A 23,301-nucleotide genomic window follows, 5' to 3' on the forward strand; every position below is an offset into this window, starting at 1 on the left:
CAGCATTGTCACACCTACACACATATACACACTGAGTATATTTCATCAGTAAACATTTAAAGTAAATTAGTGATTATCTATGATTAACATTAGCATGCTAAAATTAGCCATTATCTATGTTAAAAAATATCTCTCTTGAAGATAGTATCTATTGTCTATTAAAAATAGTATGTAGATAAGTATTCTACTAAATAAATATTATTTATGTAGCTGTTAAAGAATACTAAAATATACCTTAAACCTAGTAATTTTTAAATAAAACTTTCATTATCTACTTAAATCTGTTTTTGTCTAACTATAAGAACCAGGCTTGTACTACTTGTTTTCTCATATTACTTTCCCCCAAAATATATGTGAACTCTTCATTTTACACAGTTTTAGGCTGCAAACAAAGTTTGAGCAAAATTTATATCTTAATTGGATTATATACTAATAACCAAATATTATTAAAATCATCTAAAACTAGTGCAACAGAATAGAATTTTGTCTAGGTATACTTACTAAAAACGGATTAAATAAGATGGAAAGGGCAAATGCAAATTAGATACAGTAGACCTATGTTATAAGTTATTCTAGTTCTAGTAAATATTATTATTTTGATATTTATTTATTTTGGTTATTTCATTTATTTTCTTAGGGTCCCCCAGGACGTCCTGGCTTACCAGGGGCTGATGGTCTACCTGGTCCTCCTGGTACTATGTTGATGTTACCGGTATGTTCTTTTTTATGTTATAGAAATGACTTGATATTTTGTCATCTTTTTTCTAAAGATTATCGTTCAACCACATTGAAGAGCAATCAACTAAAAACCATTGTATGAGGTAGAAATACTTGAAATTAAGCAGCATTTGGAAATTCAGGGAAATTTCACAAAACAAAATTCTGATAAGTATCAATTTCTGATTTAAAATTAAGAATTCCTTATTTGATTACACTCTTAGAAAAAGAGTTTTTAATAGTATTTCCAATTGTGGTTTATCCTGAGTCATATTATTAACATGTTTTTATACGTTATTTAACATAGCATTAATATACTATTTACCATCTATTATCTATATAGTCATAAGTAGTATTTATTTGTAGTGTTATTATTCATTGCTCAAAAATTATTTGCTTTACTGTAAGATTCCTTTGTAAAGTTTTTGCTGCCCTGGTGTTTTGGGGAAAAAATGTGTATTTTATTTTTCAATTTCAATGTCATGAACAAAGTTTCAAGAAATAATTACTTAGAATGAAAAATTGATTTGTACTGCATTTTGAGTTAAAATGGAGCAAATTTTATAGAGGAATATTACAGAAGATCTGTTTTATAACTTAAGTACTTAAGAATAGGTGAACAAAATAAATAAATCACAAGGAAAATTTCCTGTGTATTAATGGATATTCCAAAAATTTTGACAAACCAAATAGAGATTGAGCTGTAACCGTCACTGAACTTGGTATATTTGGAATTTTATACAAATTAATCAATAAAACTTTTTAAGCATTTGTGCTTAAAAAGTCACAATTATTTATTCCAGAGGTATAGAAATTATAGCATTTAAAATTGAAACAGTTTCTAGTTTCTTCTTCTACAACCGGTAACCTGTAGTGTAAAGAACTTCCATAAGAGAGAGTAAAAACAAAACAAACTAGATCTCATGATTCATTATGGATTTACTTTGTAATTTTGTAAAATCCCACCATTTTAAGTGTTTTTTATCTAATGATCAAAGCACATAATTCAACATGTTTGACAAAGCTGATTTTGAATTTCTTAATGTTATGTCTTCCAAGTTCCGTTATGGTGGTGATGGTTCCAAAGGACCAACCATCTCTGCTCAGGAAGCTCAGGCTCAAGCTATTCTTCAGCAGGCTCGGGTAAGAAAGGATGAACTTGCATTTCCACAAGATGACTGACTCTGTGTCAAGTATATATGTTTGTACATATGGAAGATGCTACCATTATTAATAGAATATTTACTTCTGAATAGTGTATTGAACTTACTTGGAAAACTGCTAAAATTATATTTACTTTTCTAGTAGTAATGTTTATTAATTGAAAATTATAGTTAGGTAGCTGATCCTAATTGGCAATTATATAATTGCCATTATATAATTCTAGCAATCTTCCACCATAACACACAGGATTTCTAATTTTTTTTCCCAAGAGTATTGATATATTTACACCTAGTGCACCTTATCTATCACATCCAGTTTTACTTTGCTAACTCATAAGTCAATGATTAGTTATAATTAAGAGAATAAAATTTGAAACACATTTGTTCTTAATTTTCTGGATTATCTAAGATATCAAGAGTAACACAGAAAATTAAATTTCTTGGAGATCATATATAAGAAAGGAACCTTCACATTTCTTACCAACCCTAATCTTTATAATCTGTAATGTTTTTAAAATTGCAGTTTATGATTTTTTTTTAGTTTAAAGCTTCCACTACTTGTAGACTTATAAAATATAGAAGTACATTTATGGTTTTTAATTAGTTTCATTGAAATTAGAATATACACAAGAAAGTCAAAAGGATAGACCAGGGAGGAATTGGAATTCGTATAACATTTTTTTATTCATAGTATTGGTTTTCTTTTTCTTTTTTTTTTTGAGACGGAGTCTCGCTCTGTTGCCCAGGCTGGAGTGCAGTGGCCGGATATCAGCTCACTGCAAGCTCTGCCTCCCGGGTTCACGCTATTCTCCTGCCTCAGCCTCCCGAGTAGCTGGGACTGCAGGCGCCCGCCACCTCGCCCGGCTAGTTTTTTGTATTTTTTAGTAGAGACGGGGTTCACCGTGTTAGCCAGGATGGTCTCGATCTCCTAACCTCGTGATCTGCCCGTCTCAGCCTCCCAAAGTGCTGGGATTACAGGCTTGAGCCACCGCGCCCGGCCAAATAGTATTGGTTTTCTTTTTGAGGAATAAGGAAATAAAGGATTTATGATTGGTATGGATATGGTTACCTACTTTCTAACCAATATAAATCACTTTTGTGATAAAATTTTTATTCATAATGATGATGAATTTATGCATGTATTAAAATATCTGAAAACATGAGTGAAAATTGTAATTCATCCTCAATATTTGTTTATGTCTTTCCTAAGTCTATTAATCTGAAAATACATCATTATTTGGTTTCATCATGTTTAAAGATAATGAAAAAGTAAAATATTTGTTTATTAGATTTTGGCATAATGCAAGTCTAAAATTATTTAATATAATTTACTAAAGATTTCTACAACTTATTTTATAAAATATATTATTTTGAACAATTTTAAGGTGATTATTTGAACTTAAATATTTTATGAGGTTATTGAATTCCTCATTTTATTAGCCCTCTTCACCTACTTGAAAAATAGGTAGCAAGCATTATAATTCAATTTTTCAGATATTTAATCTCAAGGATTAAGAAGTATATTGTCAAAAATCTCATGGTGAGTCAGTAGTGACTTTGGAGATCCTACTGTTTTCATCTCGTGCACTTTTCTAATATAATTTTGCATTTATTTCTGTTGTGGTATTATTTTTGATATCTTTGTGATAAATCTAAGTGTTCATCTCTTCAGCTCTCTAATATTCAAAAGTAGCACACAATACTAATTTAACATCTATCAAATTTTTATCTTTTGTACTGTATGTGTTCGAACTTTTCAAGTATGCTAATTTCACATTTCTAATATTCAGTGTAACAATAGTGCATGTAATCAGTTTATTATGCCTATGATTATACAAAATAAACATTCTTCTATAGCATTATATTTGAGATTTGTTAAAAGGCACATATTATCATAACACTTCCTGACCAGTTTTGTTTGATGGTGTCTGGCTTTAGTTATAATTTTTCCTAAATTATTGCTAAAATAATTTTTATCTAAAGTCTCTCAAATTGTGCCTACACATTTAAGAGAAAAAGGCTATGCATTATTCTTGAGTAAATTCAGAATAGTAAATTATCAGATACTAGTTGTTCTAAAATCTAGTTTAACTTTTATTTTTGATTAAATCATAGCAATATATGTTACAAGATTTTATATGTTAAAAAGTTTTCAAAATGTCTGATATTTACCTCTTTTGTCATTCTAGAAATTTGCAGTTCTTCAGTAACCTGACACTCTTTCTAGCATGTAGCTATTAAATCTGTGTTGATCACGTGTTACTTAAGGGTAGCTTGTGCATATTCATCTTGTACTTTAATTTGCTCTTCCAGGAGAATATTACTGAATTTGACATATTTTGTTTTTTAGATTGCTCTGAGAGGCCCACCTGGCCCAATGGGTCTAACTGGAAGACCAGGTCCTGTGGTAGGTTACCCCAACAAAGATAATATATGTTAAAATTTTCAAATTAGCAGTTCCCTGTGCAACTTCTTCCAGGAATTGTGCATATCTCTGGTTGGTGACAATAGTGTATGTTTTCATGCTTGCTGTTGTTTCCATTAAAATAAAAATCCTTCTCAATTCAGTTTTCAGTACATTTTGATCAAAAGGTCTCAGTAAAAAAATTTAAATTGAATAAATAAAATAAAAATGTAATTGAGTCATATCCAAATATTAATTTCTTAAACGATTAGTATCATTCATTTGCCTAACATTCAGTTTCCAAAATGATATTTTACATTAAATCCTTGAGACTTAATTTTATATTAAACAAAATGTTTGTTAAAAAAGAAAAATATATTTGAGGCCAGTGAAAATTATGACAAAATCTTCGGACAAGCAAGATACTTTTTTAAACTGCAGGTTGTCTCAGTATTCCACAAGATGCTTCAGATATTAGAGAGAGTATTTTCTGTTGTAGAAACTCTTGGAAATAACAAAATATTATTTTTTTCTGACTAGCATGATAGCAAGCTAAGATATTTCAAATATTTTTGTCTAAAAAATCTTCAAAGACACTAGAATATACTAATGTTAAGTGGTGTAGCAGTTCACAGGATTCAAACCAGGATTCTCATTAATTTTAGAATAGATGGATACAAAATTTATATTTTAAATATTTGCTTTTTAGTATAATTTTTTTCTACTGTGCTTTCATATGCTCTCACAGACTTTCAAAATATTTTATGAAAATAAATCTTTTTACAGAATGTATTATTCTGAAAGTTAAAATCTGTATTGTACATACTAGACACAGCAAAACTATTGTATTCAAATTTAAATCAAGTGCTTAGTCTTCTAATTATTTAATCTATTTTACTGGTTATATTAGGGTGATAGTTTTTCTTCATGTATTTTATTCAAGATTTTATTGTGTAGATTTCCTTATATTTATATTTACCATAATTTAGTCAAAATTTTACATTTATTTTGCAGGAATATACAGTCAATCATATAAGCTCATGTGGAACATATATTCTGATAATATGTTTCATAGAATTTAAATTATATAATTTAACACATTATTAAATATTTATCATGTATTTTATCATACTTTGCCTTTCCAAAATACAGTAATATGGCAAATTCTATATCACTTAATAAATGAAATAGAGTTAATTTTTAATTATTTGTTAATGACTCCAATTTACATAACAGGAAAGTAAGTAGTATGTTAGTGTATTATAAAATTTGGGGTCAGAAGAATTAACCTAGGTATTGTATTAAAAATAAAAATTTCTGAGACTCTGAACTTAAGACTCTAATGTTGTAGAATCAGAATTAGAACCAGCACTGTAATTTTAATACATGCACCAGATTGATTCCTATGGGCAAACATGTTTGAGAAACAGTGCCATATATGATTTAATTTACAAATATCAGGCTGGGCACGGTGGCTCGCGCCTGTAATCCCAGCACTTTGGGAGGCCAAGGCGGGCGGATCACCTGAGGTTGGGAGTTCGCTACCAGCCTGACCAACATGGTGAAACCCCGTCTCTACTAAAAGTAGAGAATTAGCCGGGTGTGGTGGTGCATGCCTGTAATCCCAGCTACTCGGGAGGCTGAGGCGGGAGAATCGCTTGAACCCAGGATGTGGAGGTTGCTGTGAGCTGAGATCATGTCACTGCACTCCAGTCTTGGCGACAGAGCTAGACTCCATCTCAAAAAAAAAAAACAAATATCAGTCCTAGGATATCTGAAACTCTATTATCCAAAGAAATTTCATTACTTACCTTGAAAAACACAAGGAAATGGATCCATAGAGGCTAACGGCAGCAATGAGCAGAAATAAGGGAGGCACATTAGCGGTTCTTGTTTTCATTAAACAACCATTAAGGGCCAGCATATTTTCCATAGCCTGTTGGCAAAGAGAAAATATTGACAACCATATACACATTCTCAATGTCATAGCCCAAATTGATTAATTTTATCTACTTATCTCTTTGGTATGAAAGTTTCAGCTTCCTTAATTATTGAAGGTAGGTATTGAGAGAAAAAAAATCGTATCGTTTCTTTTTACCATTTACTCTATTATACTTTGTTTCGAAACATGCAAATTTGATGTTTGCATCAAAATGTTAAATTGTTAGTCTTCCAAATATCTTTTAACTCTATAGTCTAAAAAAGTATTCACTAGATTAAGATTTAGAAAAGAAAGTTCTACATCAATATTTTGACATTTGTGCATTTTTCCTATGAAAAATTATTTTAACCACTTGTTTACATCCAGTTGCCTTTATAGACAAATGGAGGACTGTATCATAAAACATGCAGGAAGTATAGAAAAAATTTTTCTCTATTATTTTATTGTCAATGACTGTGTGACATTTTTTAGAATAAATGTTGGAGCAAAATAATTATAATCTGTTGAGTAGGTAGTGCTTATATAGAGAGAATGTAAAACAGTCAATTAATTAAAAATAGTCTGTTCTATAATTGCATTCAATTCAGTGATTAATAATCTGACTTAATGTGGAACCCCAGTTTTTCTCTTGCAGAAGTTTGTTTGCAATAATTCTTTATTAGAAGCTTGAAAGTCATTATTCTTTTAATTTTAAAGATTAGAAAATTCATGTTACTTGACTTTTTGTATTTTGTAGACATCATGTTAATACTTCTTTTACTTTGGAGTCACCAGGAGGCTATAGATTGCTGACATGTTCAGATTTAGCATAATTTTAATCTTTGTCATGCTTTATACAATGTGGTATTTAATGGAATGTGTATGGATTTAAATAAATTAGAATCTTTTAGAACACACAGTGTTTCAACATGAAGAGACTATAATCACCATGTTTATTTTTAATGTTTTGAAGTTTTTTGGGGATACGTGTTGCCTAGTGTTTAATTTTAAAACTCACAACTTGTTTATAAAGCAATTTTATGGTTTGTTTATTTATTTTATTTTATGTGCCAGGTTGTTGTTGCACCTTTTTATTTTTTATTTTTATTTATTTATTTATTTATTTTGAGATGGAGTTTCACTCTTGTCACCCAGGCTGGGATGCAGTGGTGTGATCTTGGCTCTTTGCAAGCTCTGCCTCCCGTTTCAAGCGATTCTGCCTCAGCCTCCTGAGTAGCTGGGATTACGGGCGCCTAACGCCATGTCCACCTAAATTTTGTATTTTTAGTAAAGACAGTTTCGCTATGTTGGCCAGGCTGGTCTCGACCTCCTGACATCAGGTGATTCACCTGCCTTGGCCTCCCAAAGTTCTGGGATTACAGGCTTGAGCCACCATGTCTGGTCACCTTAATTACATAAATGCATTTAAGATATATTTGTTATACAGACTTATTCTCATTGGAAAAAAACATACCAACCTGGGAAAAATGTGTTAACACTATTTCAGGGCAATTATAATAGTATCAATAACACCAGGTTCTTGCCATTTTGTTATTATACAATTCAGAGTCTAAAAAATATCTGAATATAAAAGCAGTAACATTTTGTCAATGTTAATCCTTATAGTATAAATGGATTAAATGTATATCTGATTTGGTAATAATGGGTTACTCTACTACTACATCACAGAGTAGTGATAAATAATGCTTTGTGTATCATCCTATGAGTTCTTATAGTGCACACACAAAAGACAATTTCAATGTGATTTCATGACTTTAGCTTCTGTGCAGTGGTACATAAAATATAGACCTTTATTGCTCACAAATTGGAATGTAATCAATATATTGAGAAGAGATATACTTCAATGCAAGTGCTGGAGAATTTTACTGTGTTAATAAGATAATGCTAATATGATTAAATATATTTTGAATAATGTTTAATTATTTCAAGTGCAATTGGCAGGATAAAAGTAGTTATGAAATTGCTAAATTAAGTGAAATATCTTCACTTTTTTCTATAGGGGGGGCCTGGTTCAGCTGGGGCCAAAGGTGAGAGTGGCGATCCAGGTCCTCAGGTAAGAAATCAAAATTTGTCTTTTTATTCTTGACTGGCTTCTTTGATACAGCATAATTCCTTTGAGAATGCATCAATAGTTCATTCTTTTTTGTTGATGTTGTTCCTCTATTAAGGTATGAGAGTTTATTTTGAAATTAAAAAAATCAGAGAAAACTGATTATGATATTTGGGTGATTCAAGATATAGTAGCCTTCTTTTTTATGTTTGGTTAACTTTGCCATTGAAAGGATGGAAAATGCTTAACTGGGAATCGTGTAAAAACACTGATATTAGACTATATGAAAATGTAGGGGGTTTATTCTTTCCCAAAGTTTGTGAACTTTTTGCTCAACATTTTCTTTTTATAAAATAGATGAATCTGAAAACATACTGCAGTAATTGTTTAGGATTTTAGTTTTCCTTGACTCCTTTAATCCAAAAAGAGAAATGTATTATCAAAGGAAGGATTATTTACACTAAAAACTAAAAAGTATTTGTACTGTTATTTTTGGCCCATGCCTTGGGACTGGAGTTCAGACTACAGTGTTCTCATTACAAAGCTACATACTCTTCAACCTGTAGACCATCTTTTTTTTTTTTTTTTTCCAAGACAGAGTCTTGCTTTGCTCTGTTACCCAGGCTGCAGTGTGCAGTGGCATGATCTTGGCTCACTGCAACCTTTGCCTCCTGGGTTCAAAGGGTCCTCCTACTTTAGCCTCTCAAGTAGCTGGGACTACAGTCATATGCCACCATGCCGGGCAAATTTTTTATATTTTTTCTAGAGTTGGAGTTTCAGCATGTTGCCCAGTCTGGTCTCAAACTCCTGAGCTCAAGCAATCTGACCTCCTGGGCCTCCCAGAGTGCTCGTATTATAGGAATGATTCACCATGCAGGGCCTTTAGACAGTCTTGATTTTTTATTTCTAGAATGAACATTTCACAGTGATTATAAAAATTATTTAAATTTTCAAATGTGGGTTTCATTATTTTCTGCTATGTTTATTATGTGCATATTGTTTTAATTAACTTTAAATAGCATATATAGTTAGTTAAATATGAAGGCCTATGTAACATTTATAGTGGAACTACATTTGACCTATTATTAGCTGTATAATTTCACTTTAAAACATATATATCGATCCCCATGAAAAGTATATATTGACACATTGATGGTATACTGCTACTGAAGAAAAAGATAATGAGAATTTTAAACCTTTAATCTGACATAGTATAGTGCCAGTCAATAATTTGCTTCAGGGATTGCCAAATTGTCCTCCAAATTTTTGTAGCTGATTGAAAGAGAGGTGTACCAGGGACCGTGCTGAATTCTAGGAGTATAGTGGGGAAAATTGATTAAAGACTTTAGCTGTTGACAATCTAAATGGGAGATTCAAACATGAGAAAAGACCATTATAATCCAACATTATAAGTGCAATAAAAGGAGAAATATCTAGTAAAGAACATACAACAAATGAGAGAAAGATGAAAGAAAGGGGATTGGTAAGAGAAGAGAAATGGAATGGATAGTTAAGAGTGTGTTCCATCAAGGGAAATATAAAACCCCAAGGTTTTGAGAATAAAATGTGTAATTATTTCTTTTATTTAAATGTAACCTCATGTCTACATATATAGTTAGTAAGTGGTATTTTTTTTGTAAGAAGCCATTTAGAAAAAATAGGTATTTATTTGATAGAAACCTTTTGTCTTCTGCTTTATTTGAACTTTTACGTGGAAATAATTTTCTTGTGTTTGAATGATTAAGTTAAAGCTAAGAGGACACTAGTTTCTGACACCATCTCTCTTGATGCTATTGAGTTTGTTGATCAAGAATTCTATAATATGGTTTAATTATGATGTTTTGATATAGGGCCCTCGAGGCGTCCAGGGTCCCCCTGGTCCAACGGGAAAACCTGGAAAAAGGGTATGGCTTATTTTCGTTGTGCATTTTGAAGACATCTGCCATGATCATTAGTTTTATTTATTTATTTATTTATTTATTTATTTATTTATTTTCCTTACCTACTGGTAATAAGAGTCACTTTGCTTAATCATGCTGTTGGCATTATCAGGGTCGTCCAGGTGCAGATGGAGGAAGAGGAATGCCAGGAGAACCTGGGTCAAAGGTCAGGAGCTCACATATTTTTATATTCACATCCTGTGTGTCAGTTCACCACGTAAAATTTTATATTTAAAAATCTATTTTCTGAATCTGAGAGAATATTTCACATTTAATGGAAAGACTGGAATTGTGATGATGATGATGATGATGATGATGGTTTTACAGGGAGATCGAGGGTTTGATGGACTTCCAGGTCTGCCAGGTGACAAAGGTCACAGGGTAAGATACATCTATTCCTTTTTTTTTCCAGGGAATGTTATGAAATATTTTAGAATTGATAACAATTTGGGAAATCAGAAAAAGAAGAAAAATTAATTTTAACATTTGTGAATCGACTTAATAATAATGTAATAGGTACTAGGAGGAAAATAGGTAAAATTACACATGTGGTATCAGTGTAAGTTCTTTGAATATTTTTAGACGTTATAATATTTCTTTTTTGCAAGCATAAATTGAATCAGAATGTTTATATACAGGTACCTGGAAAATATAAACAGAAGAGCAATGTGGATATTTAATTTTACCTCTAATTTTTAAATAATTTTCTCAACTTTTTCATTACTTTTTGTCTGTGGACATATACTCAGAAGAAGACATCTGTAGGTAGTTTGTCATTAACACAGTAATATACTAGGCACTATATTATTTTTTGGTCATGATAAAAGCTTTCAGTACAAGTCAAGAACTTGTAATTTGTGAAGGCTAAATAAACCATGATCCTGAACAGTATTCCAGCAGATAATTTTAGTAGGAAATTATGAAGACTGTCTCTCAAAAATAGATCAGCTTTAGATCCTCATATCTTTCTTTACCAGCATTAATAATGAGGCTAAGATAAGTTTTAAGAAAATTGGAGAAGGAAAAAATAGTGAAAGAAAAGAAAACCCTGTGAATGTCTGACAGAACATATAGTGTGTGTCTAACATCTTAAGATCAAGATCTACTTTTATCCATTTTAAAAAAGACCAAATTTCTTTCGTCACCTGAGTTATGCTGATTTAATATGAATTATTTAGAAGTAGAAAATATTTAAGTCAAAGTCACCAAAGTATATCCATATTTAATACAATCATCAGCAAAATAAGTTTCTAAATAATTTATCTCAAAATAATTAAATGTCTGAAAACTATTTAAGATACTTATTTTTACATAAAACTTTTGTATTGAAAATTAACCGAACAATATTATAATTATAAAATATTATTAGCATACTAAACATGTAAAGCCAGTTAAAGTTGTTAAATTATAATTTATCTGCAAAATGTTTTGAGGACAGTAAATAAAGCATATGTTTTCCCTGTCAAATGTCCTGTTTTATTTGGTTTAGATAGCTACCTGATAGACTGGTGAACATTCTACTTATTTCCATATGTTAATCATATTTGTATTGATTTAACAGGGTGAACGAGGTCCACAAGGTCCTCCAGGTCCTCCTGGTGATGATGGAATGAGGGTATATTAATACTTCTTTTCATTTCTTTAAGAAATATTTAAAATTAAAACATAATATAACAAAATCATTTTGAAATGATACATTGTCTAAATGTTCTATATTCTCATTAATTTCGTCAATGACAGGGAGAAGATGGAGAAATTGGACCAAGAGGTCTTCCAGGTGAAGCTGTAAGCAACTTACTTTTTATTTTTAGTAATATCTCTATTTTTTAGGACTAGTGACTGGTGTTACACATATAAAAACAATGGTAAACTCAGAAAAATATTGCAGTCTTAGCTAAGCTAACCAGATAATTGCCATGTGAAAAAAATGAAAAAGGATATATAGAGGTCTTCTTTTGTTACAGAGAAAATCTTAGACAATTGAGGGAAAAATCTCTGGAATGTAACATATTTCCAGCCAAAAATGTTACCTTACCTAGTTTTTGTTGCTGTTTCTTTGTTTTGTTTTTTGTCCTGTCATCAGTAGCTCCAAAATTTATGTACTGAGAAGAAATGAATCCTATTACCAGAAAAAAAAAATAATAATATGTCACTTGGAATATACCAGACATATGGATTATATCACTTTTCTCCATTAAATATTACAAATGAGGAAACTGATCTGGGAATGTTTACTTGAAGTTAGCTAACAAAATAACTAAACTAGAAATAGGCCTCCTAATTTTGGTTTTAAATTCCTACATTCTACCTTGTACCACATTTTAGATCCTTGACAAGTAAATTCAAGCAAATGGGGGAGAAATTAGATTATTTTATTGACTTTTCTAAAGAAGGAAAAAAAGGTGAGCAGGTGCAGGAGGGGAGAAAAGAAGAGAAGGAGAAATCAAGTGTAAATAAAAATAATTTAAGGAACCTCTCAAAAATGGTTTCTGTAATCTGCATATATAGCTACACAGCTGGTCATTTTCTTTTCTCAGTGAATGCTATCTTAAGATGAAATTTACCTAAATGTACAATAAATGAGAATCAGGACTTTTCTATTTGTATAGTATATCTGATTGAATAATAATGTTGAATGCTGTCATTGAAATCAAAAAATGACACAAAAGTGTCATATTGAAAATACTAAACTATTTCATATTTTAAAAATTCCCCAAGTGGTTCCTATGTAAATTTATAGAATCAAAGAAACACAATTTCTGTACTAAAAACTGTTATTTATTCTGGCTTTTGGATCAGTATAAACACTAGATATTTATGTTATGGACATCACTTTCAGTGTGTTAATAAAAGATGTCCAGATATTTTTACTCTAAAAATAACCTTAGGATTTCTTCATTGGAAGAGGCATGTTTTTAGGGCATTTTTTTTTTTTTAAGGCGTGCTTTTTTCTTTTTCTCCTAGGGCCCACGAGGTTTGCTGGGTCCAAGGGGAACTCCAGGAGCTCCAGGGCAGCCTGTATGTACTGCTGGAAACATTGAAGATTTTCTAGGGAAAGCTCGTTATCAACCGTTGAGAGGCCATAGAAGCCCTCAGTAAAGAGCCAAGAGTTTATTGCCTTGTTATATTTGAAGATCTACAGAAGCTGCCTTTCACTTTAACTCATCATTCCCTCCTTTCCTTCTATCTTCCTTTTGATTATCTATTTTACTCTTTTCATGATACATCCCCAGCATGCAGAGGAAAATGTTGGTAGATTGTCTCCAATGTGGACATGGAAAAGAAAGTATAGGTCTTTTCTCTTCTTCATTTACATTAAATCCTAGATGATTTTTTAGTCGATAGAGTAGTATCGTGCTATTAGATTAGTCTTTTTGATTTTCTATTTTAGCATCAAAACATATAAGCAACCATACACCCTTTTTCTTCATTGCAGGGTATGGCAGGTGTAGATGGCCCCCCAGGACCAAAAGGGAACATGGTATGTATGTAGCAAATAGTGATAAAATAACTCATCTTTGAATATAACCACTAAGAAGCCATTTTTGTTGCGAAATCTAAAATATGAAGATTTCTTACATTTTGCTAAGTATATTAGATACATTAATATTTTACAGTATTTTCCAGAATCTCTTGAGGGCAAACTGTTTAGGGATGGGTGGAGATATTTTCCAATTGAGAAGAAAAAAAATCTATTGTGTAAAATAGCCCATTAAGGACTTTTTATATTTTCCTCTGGCAGGGTCCCCAAGGGGAGCCTGGGCCTCCAGGTCAACAAGGGAATCCAGGACCTCAGGTAAGTCTAAGCCATTGCAGCTCCTTTGAAATAATGGGGGGAAGATGCTATCTTTGCATAAGAAAATTGACAGCCTCACAATTTTCTGTGTAGGCCTAGCAATATTTAAAATGTGAATGTAGGAAAATGCATCCTTTTCTTTTTTAAAAAAGTTGAGCAAACTTGCAGAAGCCCCTCTCTTCCCAAGGAAAAATGAGTCATTCAATGTTTAGGGAATGCCAGGACTGATAGCCACCTGCAGGAGAGTTTTGAATAGGATCACATTATAGTCCCTTTGCAAAAAGAGTAGCTTGTGTAAAACTCCTCATCGTGTTCTAAAATTCTTTGGGGTGTATGGGAATATATACAGATTCTTATAACTCACTCTATGTACTATAGTGAGTTAATAATTTGCTGTTTTAAAAGTGCGTTACTGTGATTTGATTTCTGATATATGAAATACATTCTTTTAAATTAGGGTCTTCCTGGTCCACAAGGTCCAATTGGTCCTCCTGGTGAAAAAGTAAGTTAATCTGTTGTTCTAGTAAGGCCTAGTGAACATGTTTGCTTTAGCAATCTTAGGCAGGTGTAAGGTCTGCCTTCTGTTTTTGTTAAGATATCTAGATTGCTCAGCACATAAAGAATTAATCTAGACTTGACATGGAAATACAGTGTGGGGAGAATTCATTCATATGTTCTTAAACTGTGAATGATAAAACTTCAGTTACCATTTAAACAGCTTCTAAATGTGACGTTCTCAGCTATATTAATTTCAGGAACATACGGGTACGAGTGAATATTTTCTCTTTATTTTAGGTCTCCTTTTCTTTCTCATTATTTTCCAGAAAAGTAACTAAGTTTGCTTGTGACAAAAGATTTGTAGGAAGATATAATGAAGAGAAAATTGTGAAGTTGTCATTGCCATCATATCTCATATATGAATGACAAATGATGGTCTTGTTAATAACTCAATGTCTGGATCAAAACAAGAATAAGTCTTTAATTAAACACATGTCTTTTTCCCTGATCTCCACTGTGAGAGTTCTTGAGTAATATTTTGTTCCCTGTAGTCATAGCACATTGCTAGCTGGCTCTTTCCAACACCTTTTTTCTTTCGTTATTTTTGTTGATTTCTACAAACATAACAATTAAAAAAAAAAAACTAACAGCTTTATTGAGGTGTAATTTGCATACTATAAATATTCACTTGTTTTAAGTGCACAAGTGAATGATTTTTACTAAATTTACAGTTGTGCTGCAATCTAACTTTCAGAATACTTATATCATTCCAGAAATAATCCTTGTGTTAATTTGCAGTCTGTGTTTCCACCCCCTCAGACCTAGCCAACAATTAATTTGCTTTCTGTCTGTATAGATTTGAGTTTTCTGAATATTTCATATGAATGAAACTTATGAATAAATTTAATAAATGATTTAATCATATGAATGCATATGTGACCTTTATGTCTGACTTCTTTCATTTTAGGTTCATCCATGCCGTAGTACGTTTAGTAGTACTTTGTTCCTTATTATTTATTAGTTCTTTGCTCCTTATTTTGTTCTCATAGTATTCCATTGATTGGCTATACCAGGTTCTGTTTACTTTTATTTGGCAGTTGATAGAATATGTGTAGTTTATACTTTTTCGCTATTATCCGTACCACTGCTGTAGTGAATAATTGCATACAAGTCTTTGTATCGATGTGTTTTCATTTCTTTTTGGTATATACTTAGAAGTAGAATTCCTCGGTTATGGTAAACTTATGTTTAATATTTTGAGAATTCCACTCTTTACCATATCGATTGTACCATTTTTCCTTCCAAGCAAAGATGTATGAGGATAGTAATTTCTCCACATTCTCACTCGTGCTTGTTATTGTCTGTCTTCTTGATTACGATCATTCTTGTTGGTGTGAAATGGTATCTCATTGTGGTTGTAATTTGCATTTCCCTGATCACTACTTTTGTTGAACATCTTTTCCTATGCTTAGCAGCCATTTCTATCAGGTCTTTGATAAAATATCTATTAAACTCTTTTGGTTAATATTCTCATTGGATTATTTATCTTAATATTGAGTTGTGAGAGAAAACATCAGATTTAAGTAGTTTTGAAAGTACTTTTTTCTGTGGATACTTTGGATATAGATGCAGAGCACTATTGGAAAATGTCCTATGAGTTATGTTAGGTTCTAAAGGTTATTTTTAATATTTAGATCAGGGATTTTAATCTGGGTCACTCATATTTTAGATTAGCACATTATAAATATATTTATTTTACATTGCACTTGACACCTGCACCTGTTAAATTTCTACCGTGATTTTATCATGTATGTACTAGATTGTTAAGAGGAATTTGCTCTTAGAAAAAGTTGTTTTTTATTTATTTATTTTTTGGAGACGGAGCCTCGCTCTGTCACCCAGGCTGGAGTGCAGTGGCCAGATCTCAGCTCACTGCTGGGTTCTGCTGGGTTCTCACTGCTCCGACCCCTGGGTTCACGCCATTCTCCTGCCTCAGCCTCCCGAGTAGCTGGGACTACAGGCGCCTGCCGCCTCGCCGGGCTAGTTTTTTGTATTTTTTAGTAGAGACGGGGTTTCACAGTGTTAGCCAGGATGGTCTCGATCTCCTGACCTTGTGATCCACCCGTCTCGGCCTCCCAAAGTGCTGGGATTACAGGCTTGAGCCACCGTGCCCGGCCTACTTTTATTTTTAATGATAGCTATGATTTATTTATTCTGGCCGAGGAGTCTTCTCTTTGAAAATTTGGTAAATAGTAATGTTTTAATTGTATCATGGTATAATTTAGCATTTTAATATAATTTAGCTAATGTCATATATTTTTACTATCCAAGAACAATGTTTTTTGCTAACTTATTATAGCCTGTGCTTTTATTTTCGGTAAAAATATTTCATAAAATTTAAGTTAATTAACTAAAATAGATAAGATATTATATTGTTTTTTTCTAATATTTTTGATAAATAAACCAAATACATCCTGTGATAAATTGTGATTTCTCCTAAATATTTCCTGTGATTTAATTTCTGAGTTTACTCATATATTAATTGCTCGGTAGCAATTGATGTTACATAACTGTCTTGAGTCCTGTATAAAATAACAAGACACAAAATAAATATTAAAGGGAGGAATTTTGAAGACATAGATAGGAACCTAAGTTCATCCAGACTGCAACGCTGCCACATATTAGCATCGGCTAATTTACCTAAACTCTTAATGGATACTATTTCTCGCAATTCTTTGAGAATGTGGATAACAAACATAAATTGCCTAACATAGTACATAGAAACATTCAATATACTTTAACTACTTTATTAAAATCTAAATATACATTCTTTTAACTTTTTTTTCCCCACCCCTCCAGGGAAACAGCAAACAGTTAACAAAGCAGACAAGATATTCTGCTATCATGGAACTTCCATTCTGAAAGAGATCTCTTCATTTTAGTTTGTTTAAATAACAATCTTGTAGTGCAAGAGTTTTAATATATCTTGCCTATTATTTATTTATTTTATTATTATTATCATTATTTTTTGAGACAGAGTCTTGCTTTGCCACCCAGGCTGGAGTGCAGTGGAGCCATCTCCACTCACTGCAACCTCTGTCTCCCAGATTCAAGCAATCCTCCTGCCTCAGCCTCCCTAGTAGCTGGGATTACAGGCATGTGCCACCAGGCCCTGCTAATTATTGTATTTTTAGTAGAGATGGAGTTTCACCATGTTGCTTAGACTGATCTCAAATTCCTGGCCTTAAGTGATCAGCCCACCTAGGCCTCCCAAAGTGCTGGGATTACAGGCGTGAGCCGCCACCGCACCCGACCTCTTGTCTATTCTCAAATATATAGCAACATAAAAATTCCATGCAATATGTATTACCCAAAAGGTTATTGTCATAAAAATATCACATTTGCTGATAATAATAATTAATGAAATAATTGTTTATATACTACATTTCACTTTGAAGAAATAAAACCCCTGCCTTGAGAGTGAAAGGTAATTTAAATGACAGGCAAAATGAGAGTAAAAATTTTGTGTTTTATGATACTTATTACATGGTGTTAAATTACTTGATTGAATATGACTTTTGCAGACTGGTGAAGAGGGTTGAAACATTCAAGTCCTTTAAATGAGGTGTAATTACGTTTGGTTAAAAAATCTTAATTTTTCAATTTAAAGATTACTTTTAATTCATTTTTTGTTCTATGCTGATTTGGTTGAAACTTTCTTGTAAAACTGCAATGTCAGGCAATATGAATACAATGATTATACTTTACTCCCTGAGAATGGAAAAAGCCCAAAAATATGTCCAGCATTTAGGCTTGCTGATATGTCCTTGACCTTTCTATTGATTCTGAATCCCGGACAATAACTTGATGTGTCAATAATAATGACCTGGGCTCTGGGAGCTTGATAAATTTAATATTCTTAGAAGAATGTCTTCTTTCCTCCTAAGAAAAGGTCTGATTCCCAAGAAAAGATACTGTCACTACCAAGAAAAGGTAGTGATTCTTATCATGTTCCAAACTTAGAAATGGTCATGTTCAATGTGATTTGAAACTCTGTGTGGTTAAACAGGGATTAATCTGTTGAATTGTTACTTTATTATTATCTTGTTGGTTACCTATTAGGATATGTTCTTTTTAAAATAAAATAGATTTACTTTCCTTCATTTCCTATGAATAACTATCACACCATAACCTTGCACAAAATATTTTTTAATTTTTAAAAATAAAAGTGGTATTTCATCAATGTTACTATGTAATGGTGTTTCATTAATGTTACTATGTAATTTTTTGAATTAGTACTTATTAATATTATTGAGGGAAATAATACAATCTTTACCTCTTTAATGATATGAATCAATATATTTCTGACCTATAATACTTTCCTTTTGGTTCTCTAAGCTTCGGTTTATTGTGGTATCGAAAAACTAATTTGCTAATTTTAAAAAAGACACATCTAAGATTATAAGCAGACTAAAACCTAGCATACCTGTGACATGTTAAATTTAGTTTTAATTTATCTTTACGTGGCATTTCCTCCATATAATATATTCAAAAGTTATTTAAATGTTTATTACTTATGGATTGAAGCCAGTGACTCTGGATAAGAATTTCATTAGTAGTATATGTACAAGTTAAAGCTTTTTAAAATTATTTTTATTTTTTTAATAATTTTTTTTCTCTATTTGATAAGGGACCACAAGGAAAACCAGGACTTGCTGGACTTCCTGGTGCTGATGGGCCTCCTGTAAGTAACAGCTACCTGGTCATTAAAATTTCTTTACATTATCTTTAAAAATAGATTTTACATGTGTTTTAGTAATGATTATATGAGGTTAGTAATAAAAATAAATTGAGCCAGTATTTAAACATTGATCTCTCTAAAATACATTTTATCATGTCACTTCTATATTGCAAAATCTTTAATGAGTTCATAGTGGCTTTTGTAGAAACTCATTTGGCACTCTAAGCTAGAACCTCCGCAGAATCTCATATATATATATATATATATATATATTTTACCTCCTCCTTAACCATTAGCTCCAGGTAAGCAGGTCCACTCACATTTTCTTAGCATTTCTATCACCTTATCTTTCCCAATTCTGTTTCCTCTCCTAGAAAGCCCGTCCATCCTCTCCTCCTTTTCAAAGTATCTGTTTCTATGAGTCCAGGTGACGTTACTCACCATTCATAAATGTTCTCAGACATCTTTCATGAAAATACCTCAGCCTACAGGGGTTTCTTTCTTTTCTGGAAATATAGCAATATTTATTATTTCCCTTTAAATAGTAACAAATAATGAAATTGTGTAACCTCTACAGTTATTATTTAACGTTTGTTAAATAATAACGTTTGTTAAATAATAACGTTTGTTATTTACAGATTTTTTTCCTCTTTAAACTACATATTCAGATTTTTTAGTGCTAGGATATAAGATTTCTCATCCTACCTCTCCTTGCTATTGAGTATAATTGTGATATGGCTATAATTTTTATTTACTGAATCTCAATAAGTTGATTATTAACACTGTTACTATTTTATGATCTTGCTATATATTCAGATGTCTCATCCACATGTCTTAGTGCCCCTTTGAAGATGCACATATGATCATTCGATTAATTTGCAAAATATAAGGCAATTTAAATACCTTTATATAATTTTATATAAGTCTCTGAGGCTGGGGATGAATTATTAATGAACAATATATATTATTTGATGTCCTTTTTCTAAGCTCTCTCAAATGCATTATGTATTTGAGGAAACTTACATCCATCACATATAAACTTATTATGTTTACTTACAAATGCCATAGTTTCCAATTTATTTAAAGCCATACAAACTGATGCAAAAGCATTCAATGTTTTTGAAACTTAAAGAGTAAGATCTTAGTAGATTTAATAAAAAAAAAATACTTTCATAGTATTGTCAACTCTGTTTATATAACATCTTATCAGTGTATGTTTTTGCTAAATATAGGGTCATCCTGGGAAAGAAGGCCAGTCTGGAGAAAAGGGTGCTCTGGTAGGTTACAAAGTATCCATCTAAATGTCCTATTAAAAAATTTCCAAGAGAAAATGGCTTAATTTGGTCATCTCATATATACAAATCATGTTCATATAGTTATTTTGGGTATACAAAAGATATCTTAGACTACTTTTAATTTTATATTAGTAACTTTAGAAATTAGACTATGTTCTGTCCTTTTAAAAAATATTCCCATGGTTAGGAATATGTGCACATTCTACATGTGAATTATGTATGGAGTAAATGGTAATAATGTAAAACAATGAAATTGGACAAGAATTACTCAATATTACTGAACTGCTTATGTAACCCCAATGTTATTACTACTTATTACTTTCTGGTAACCGTTATCTAATAAAATGTTAAATTAAGACCAATGGCTATCAAAATATCAAAGTGAAATGTAATATATGCATATTCAATGTTAGTGCTACTTTAGATTACAGTAGCAGGGGTAGGATCATTTTGTTTACATTTGTTTTGAATTCTTTTAAAACAGCTTTAAAATTTCAGCATTACTGCAGAAATTATAAATTATGATTTATAGAACGTTTTATGTAGGTAGACTAGAGAAATAAAACCAGCTGTGGAAGATATATAATTTTGATTATATACTTGATGAAGTGAATGCTACTAATTTATAATTTTCTATTTGAAATTATCAATCTTGTTAGTTTTTCAATAACTGTTATAGACTTTCAATATAGCATATTTTAGGTTAAAAATCAAATTATTAATTTTTGAATTGTTTACATTATTTTGCATGCTTATAAGATTTGCCTTATTAGTCCATTTCAATATCATATTTTTAGTATGAATATATGACATAATACATTTGGAGTGAATAGTGCTAGTTACATGTTTTTTTCATCATATCTGATTGTAGAAACAAAAGTAAACTACCAAAAAATCTTTATCAAATATTAGTAGTAGAAAAAACCATATCCTTGTAGATGATTTGGTAAAATTACAGTATGTAAATGAGTAGTACTTTCAATTTATTATACATATAAGTGGTAATTAATGTATTTCAGGGTCCTCCTGGTCCACAAGGTCCTATTGGCTACCCTGGCCCCCGAGGAGTCAAGGTAAGTGTTAAATTGTTTTCACATTATACACTTTCAATGTGAAATGTTATAGTCATTTGATACTTCTAATTTATTCCACAGGGAGCAGATGGTGTCAGAGGTCTCAAGGGATCTAAAGGTGAAAAGGTAAAATGTGATTGTTTAGGTGGTTTTAATTTCTGTATATTACGTTAACATTTAAATTATTCAACAGACATTTTATTTCTTGAATATATTGAGTGATTACTTAAATACTACACAATGCTAGTATAATTTTGTACCCTTTATCCTCACAACTTAAAAACAATGTCTTATATCTTGTGATGAGGGCTAAATACTAGAACAGAAATTAAATTATGTTACCTAAGAGAATTAATTCTGCATCTTTCTTTTTTACATGTGCTTAAGTTTTGTAAATCATAGAGTTGGCTTTAGGAATGGTTTTGCTACAGGATTTAGATGTTGTCCAGTTAGATGCATAACATATGAGTGTTTATTCCTTTTTTCCCTGCTGAAATCCCCAAAATGTATAAACAAATTCAGCACAAAACAGGAGAGTTAGAAGTACACTAAATCCGTTGGGGAAAGAGGAAGTCTTTCTATATAATATTACACACAAATCAATAGTGTTAAAAAGAGAGAAATAAAAATTAAAACCAGGCAGAAGTGAATGAAATAATGTACCTAAAACTATGAATGAATATGGCATTTTTTATAGGGAATTTATAGATAATTCGCTTTTGCTGAAGAACATGACATTCAGATTTTTTTCAAGGATACATTTAATAGGAGTGCAGAGCCCCAAATCCTTCAAAGATTATGATGAAATGCAACGGGAATGGCATTACTCAGTGTTAGAGTTTAGCTGTGTGCCCACCCAAATCTCCTCTTGAATTCTAATCCAAATTGGAATTCCCACTGTCTAGGGAGGTACATGGTGGGAGGTCATGAGATCATGGGGGTGATTTCCCTCATGATATTCTCCTGATAGTGAGTGTGTTCTTAACAAGATCTGGTTGTTTGATAAGTGTCTGGTGCTTCTCCTTTCTTTCTTTTTCTCATCTATCTTGTGAAGAAGGTACTTGTTTCTTCTTTGCCTTCTACCATGATCGTAAGTTTTCTGAGACTTTCCCAGCCGTGCAGAACTGTAAGTCAATTAAACCTCTTTCCCTTATAAATTAACCAATATCGGGTAGTATCTTTATAGCAGTGTAAAAGCAGACTAATACACTCAGAATCGGTATTGAATTAATTCTTACTACAATGTTTCATACAAAGTTAAAACAACACATAGTTGCATAGTATAAATGTTGGTAGGTTTGGTGAGATATACATGGATATTAACTATTGCTAATATCATACTCATAACATCATACTCTATTAGACTGTTCTTGCACTGCTATAAAGAAATACCAGAGACTGGGTAATTTATAATAAAAGAGGTTTAATTGGCTCATGATTGTGCAGGCTGTACAGGAAGCGTGGTGGCATCTACTTCTTAGAAGTCCTCAGGAAGCTTCCAGTGGGAAGCAAAGAGGGCACTGGCATCCTACATGCTGGGAGCAGGAGCAGGAGGGGTGAAGAAGGTGCCACATGCTTTGAAGCAATCAAATCTCCAGAGAACACACTTACTATCTGGAGAACAGCATCAAGGAGATGGTGCTAAACCATTCATGAGAAATCTACCCCCATGGTCATATCAC

The 23,301-nt window shown here is 31.7% G+C and overlaps 1 protein-coding gene across 2 annotated transcripts in view; it reads left to right on the forward strand.

The window, feature by feature from the left end:
- The window catches only part of COL11A1 (collagen type XI alpha 1 chain), a 218,638-nt gene that overhangs the window by 85,715 nt on the left and 109,622 nt on the right, over positions 1 to 23,301 (forward strand). For both annotated transcript variants that reach the window (XM_015146016.3, XM_077987597.1), the window contains exons 12-28: positions 638 to 712; positions 1,777 to 1,860; positions 4,231 to 4,287; positions 8,226 to 8,279; positions 10,127 to 10,180; positions 10,329 to 10,382; positions 10,544 to 10,597; positions 11,778 to 11,831; positions 11,957 to 12,001; positions 13,181 to 13,234; positions 13,653 to 13,697; positions 13,959 to 14,012; positions 14,470 to 14,514; positions 19,201 to 19,254; positions 20,484 to 20,528; positions 21,566 to 21,619; positions 21,701 to 21,745. In XM_015146016.3, coding sequence (XP_015001502.1) covers positions 638 to 712; positions 1,777 to 1,860; positions 4,231 to 4,287; positions 8,226 to 8,279; positions 10,127 to 10,180; positions 10,329 to 10,382; positions 10,544 to 10,597; positions 11,778 to 11,831; positions 11,957 to 12,001; positions 13,181 to 13,234; positions 13,653 to 13,697; positions 13,959 to 14,012; positions 14,470 to 14,514; positions 19,201 to 19,254; positions 20,484 to 20,528; positions 21,566 to 21,619; positions 21,701 to 21,745 — 927 coding nt within the window. The remainder of the gene's footprint in view (positions 1 to 637; positions 713 to 1,776; positions 1,861 to 4,230; positions 4,288 to 8,225; positions 8,280 to 10,126; positions 10,181 to 10,328; positions 10,383 to 10,543; positions 10,598 to 11,777; positions 11,832 to 11,956; positions 12,002 to 13,180; positions 13,235 to 13,652; positions 13,698 to 13,958; positions 14,013 to 14,469; positions 14,515 to 19,200; positions 19,255 to 20,483; positions 20,529 to 21,565; positions 21,620 to 21,700; positions 21,746 to 23,301) is intronic.

This window comes from Macaca mulatta, chromosome 1 (genome assembly GCF_049350105.2).
Source record: "Macaca mulatta isolate MMU2019108-1 chromosome 1, T2T-MMU8v2.0, whole genome shotgun sequence".
NCBI classification, from domain to species: Eukaryota; Metazoa; Chordata; class Mammalia; order Primates; family Cercopithecidae; genus Macaca; species Macaca mulatta.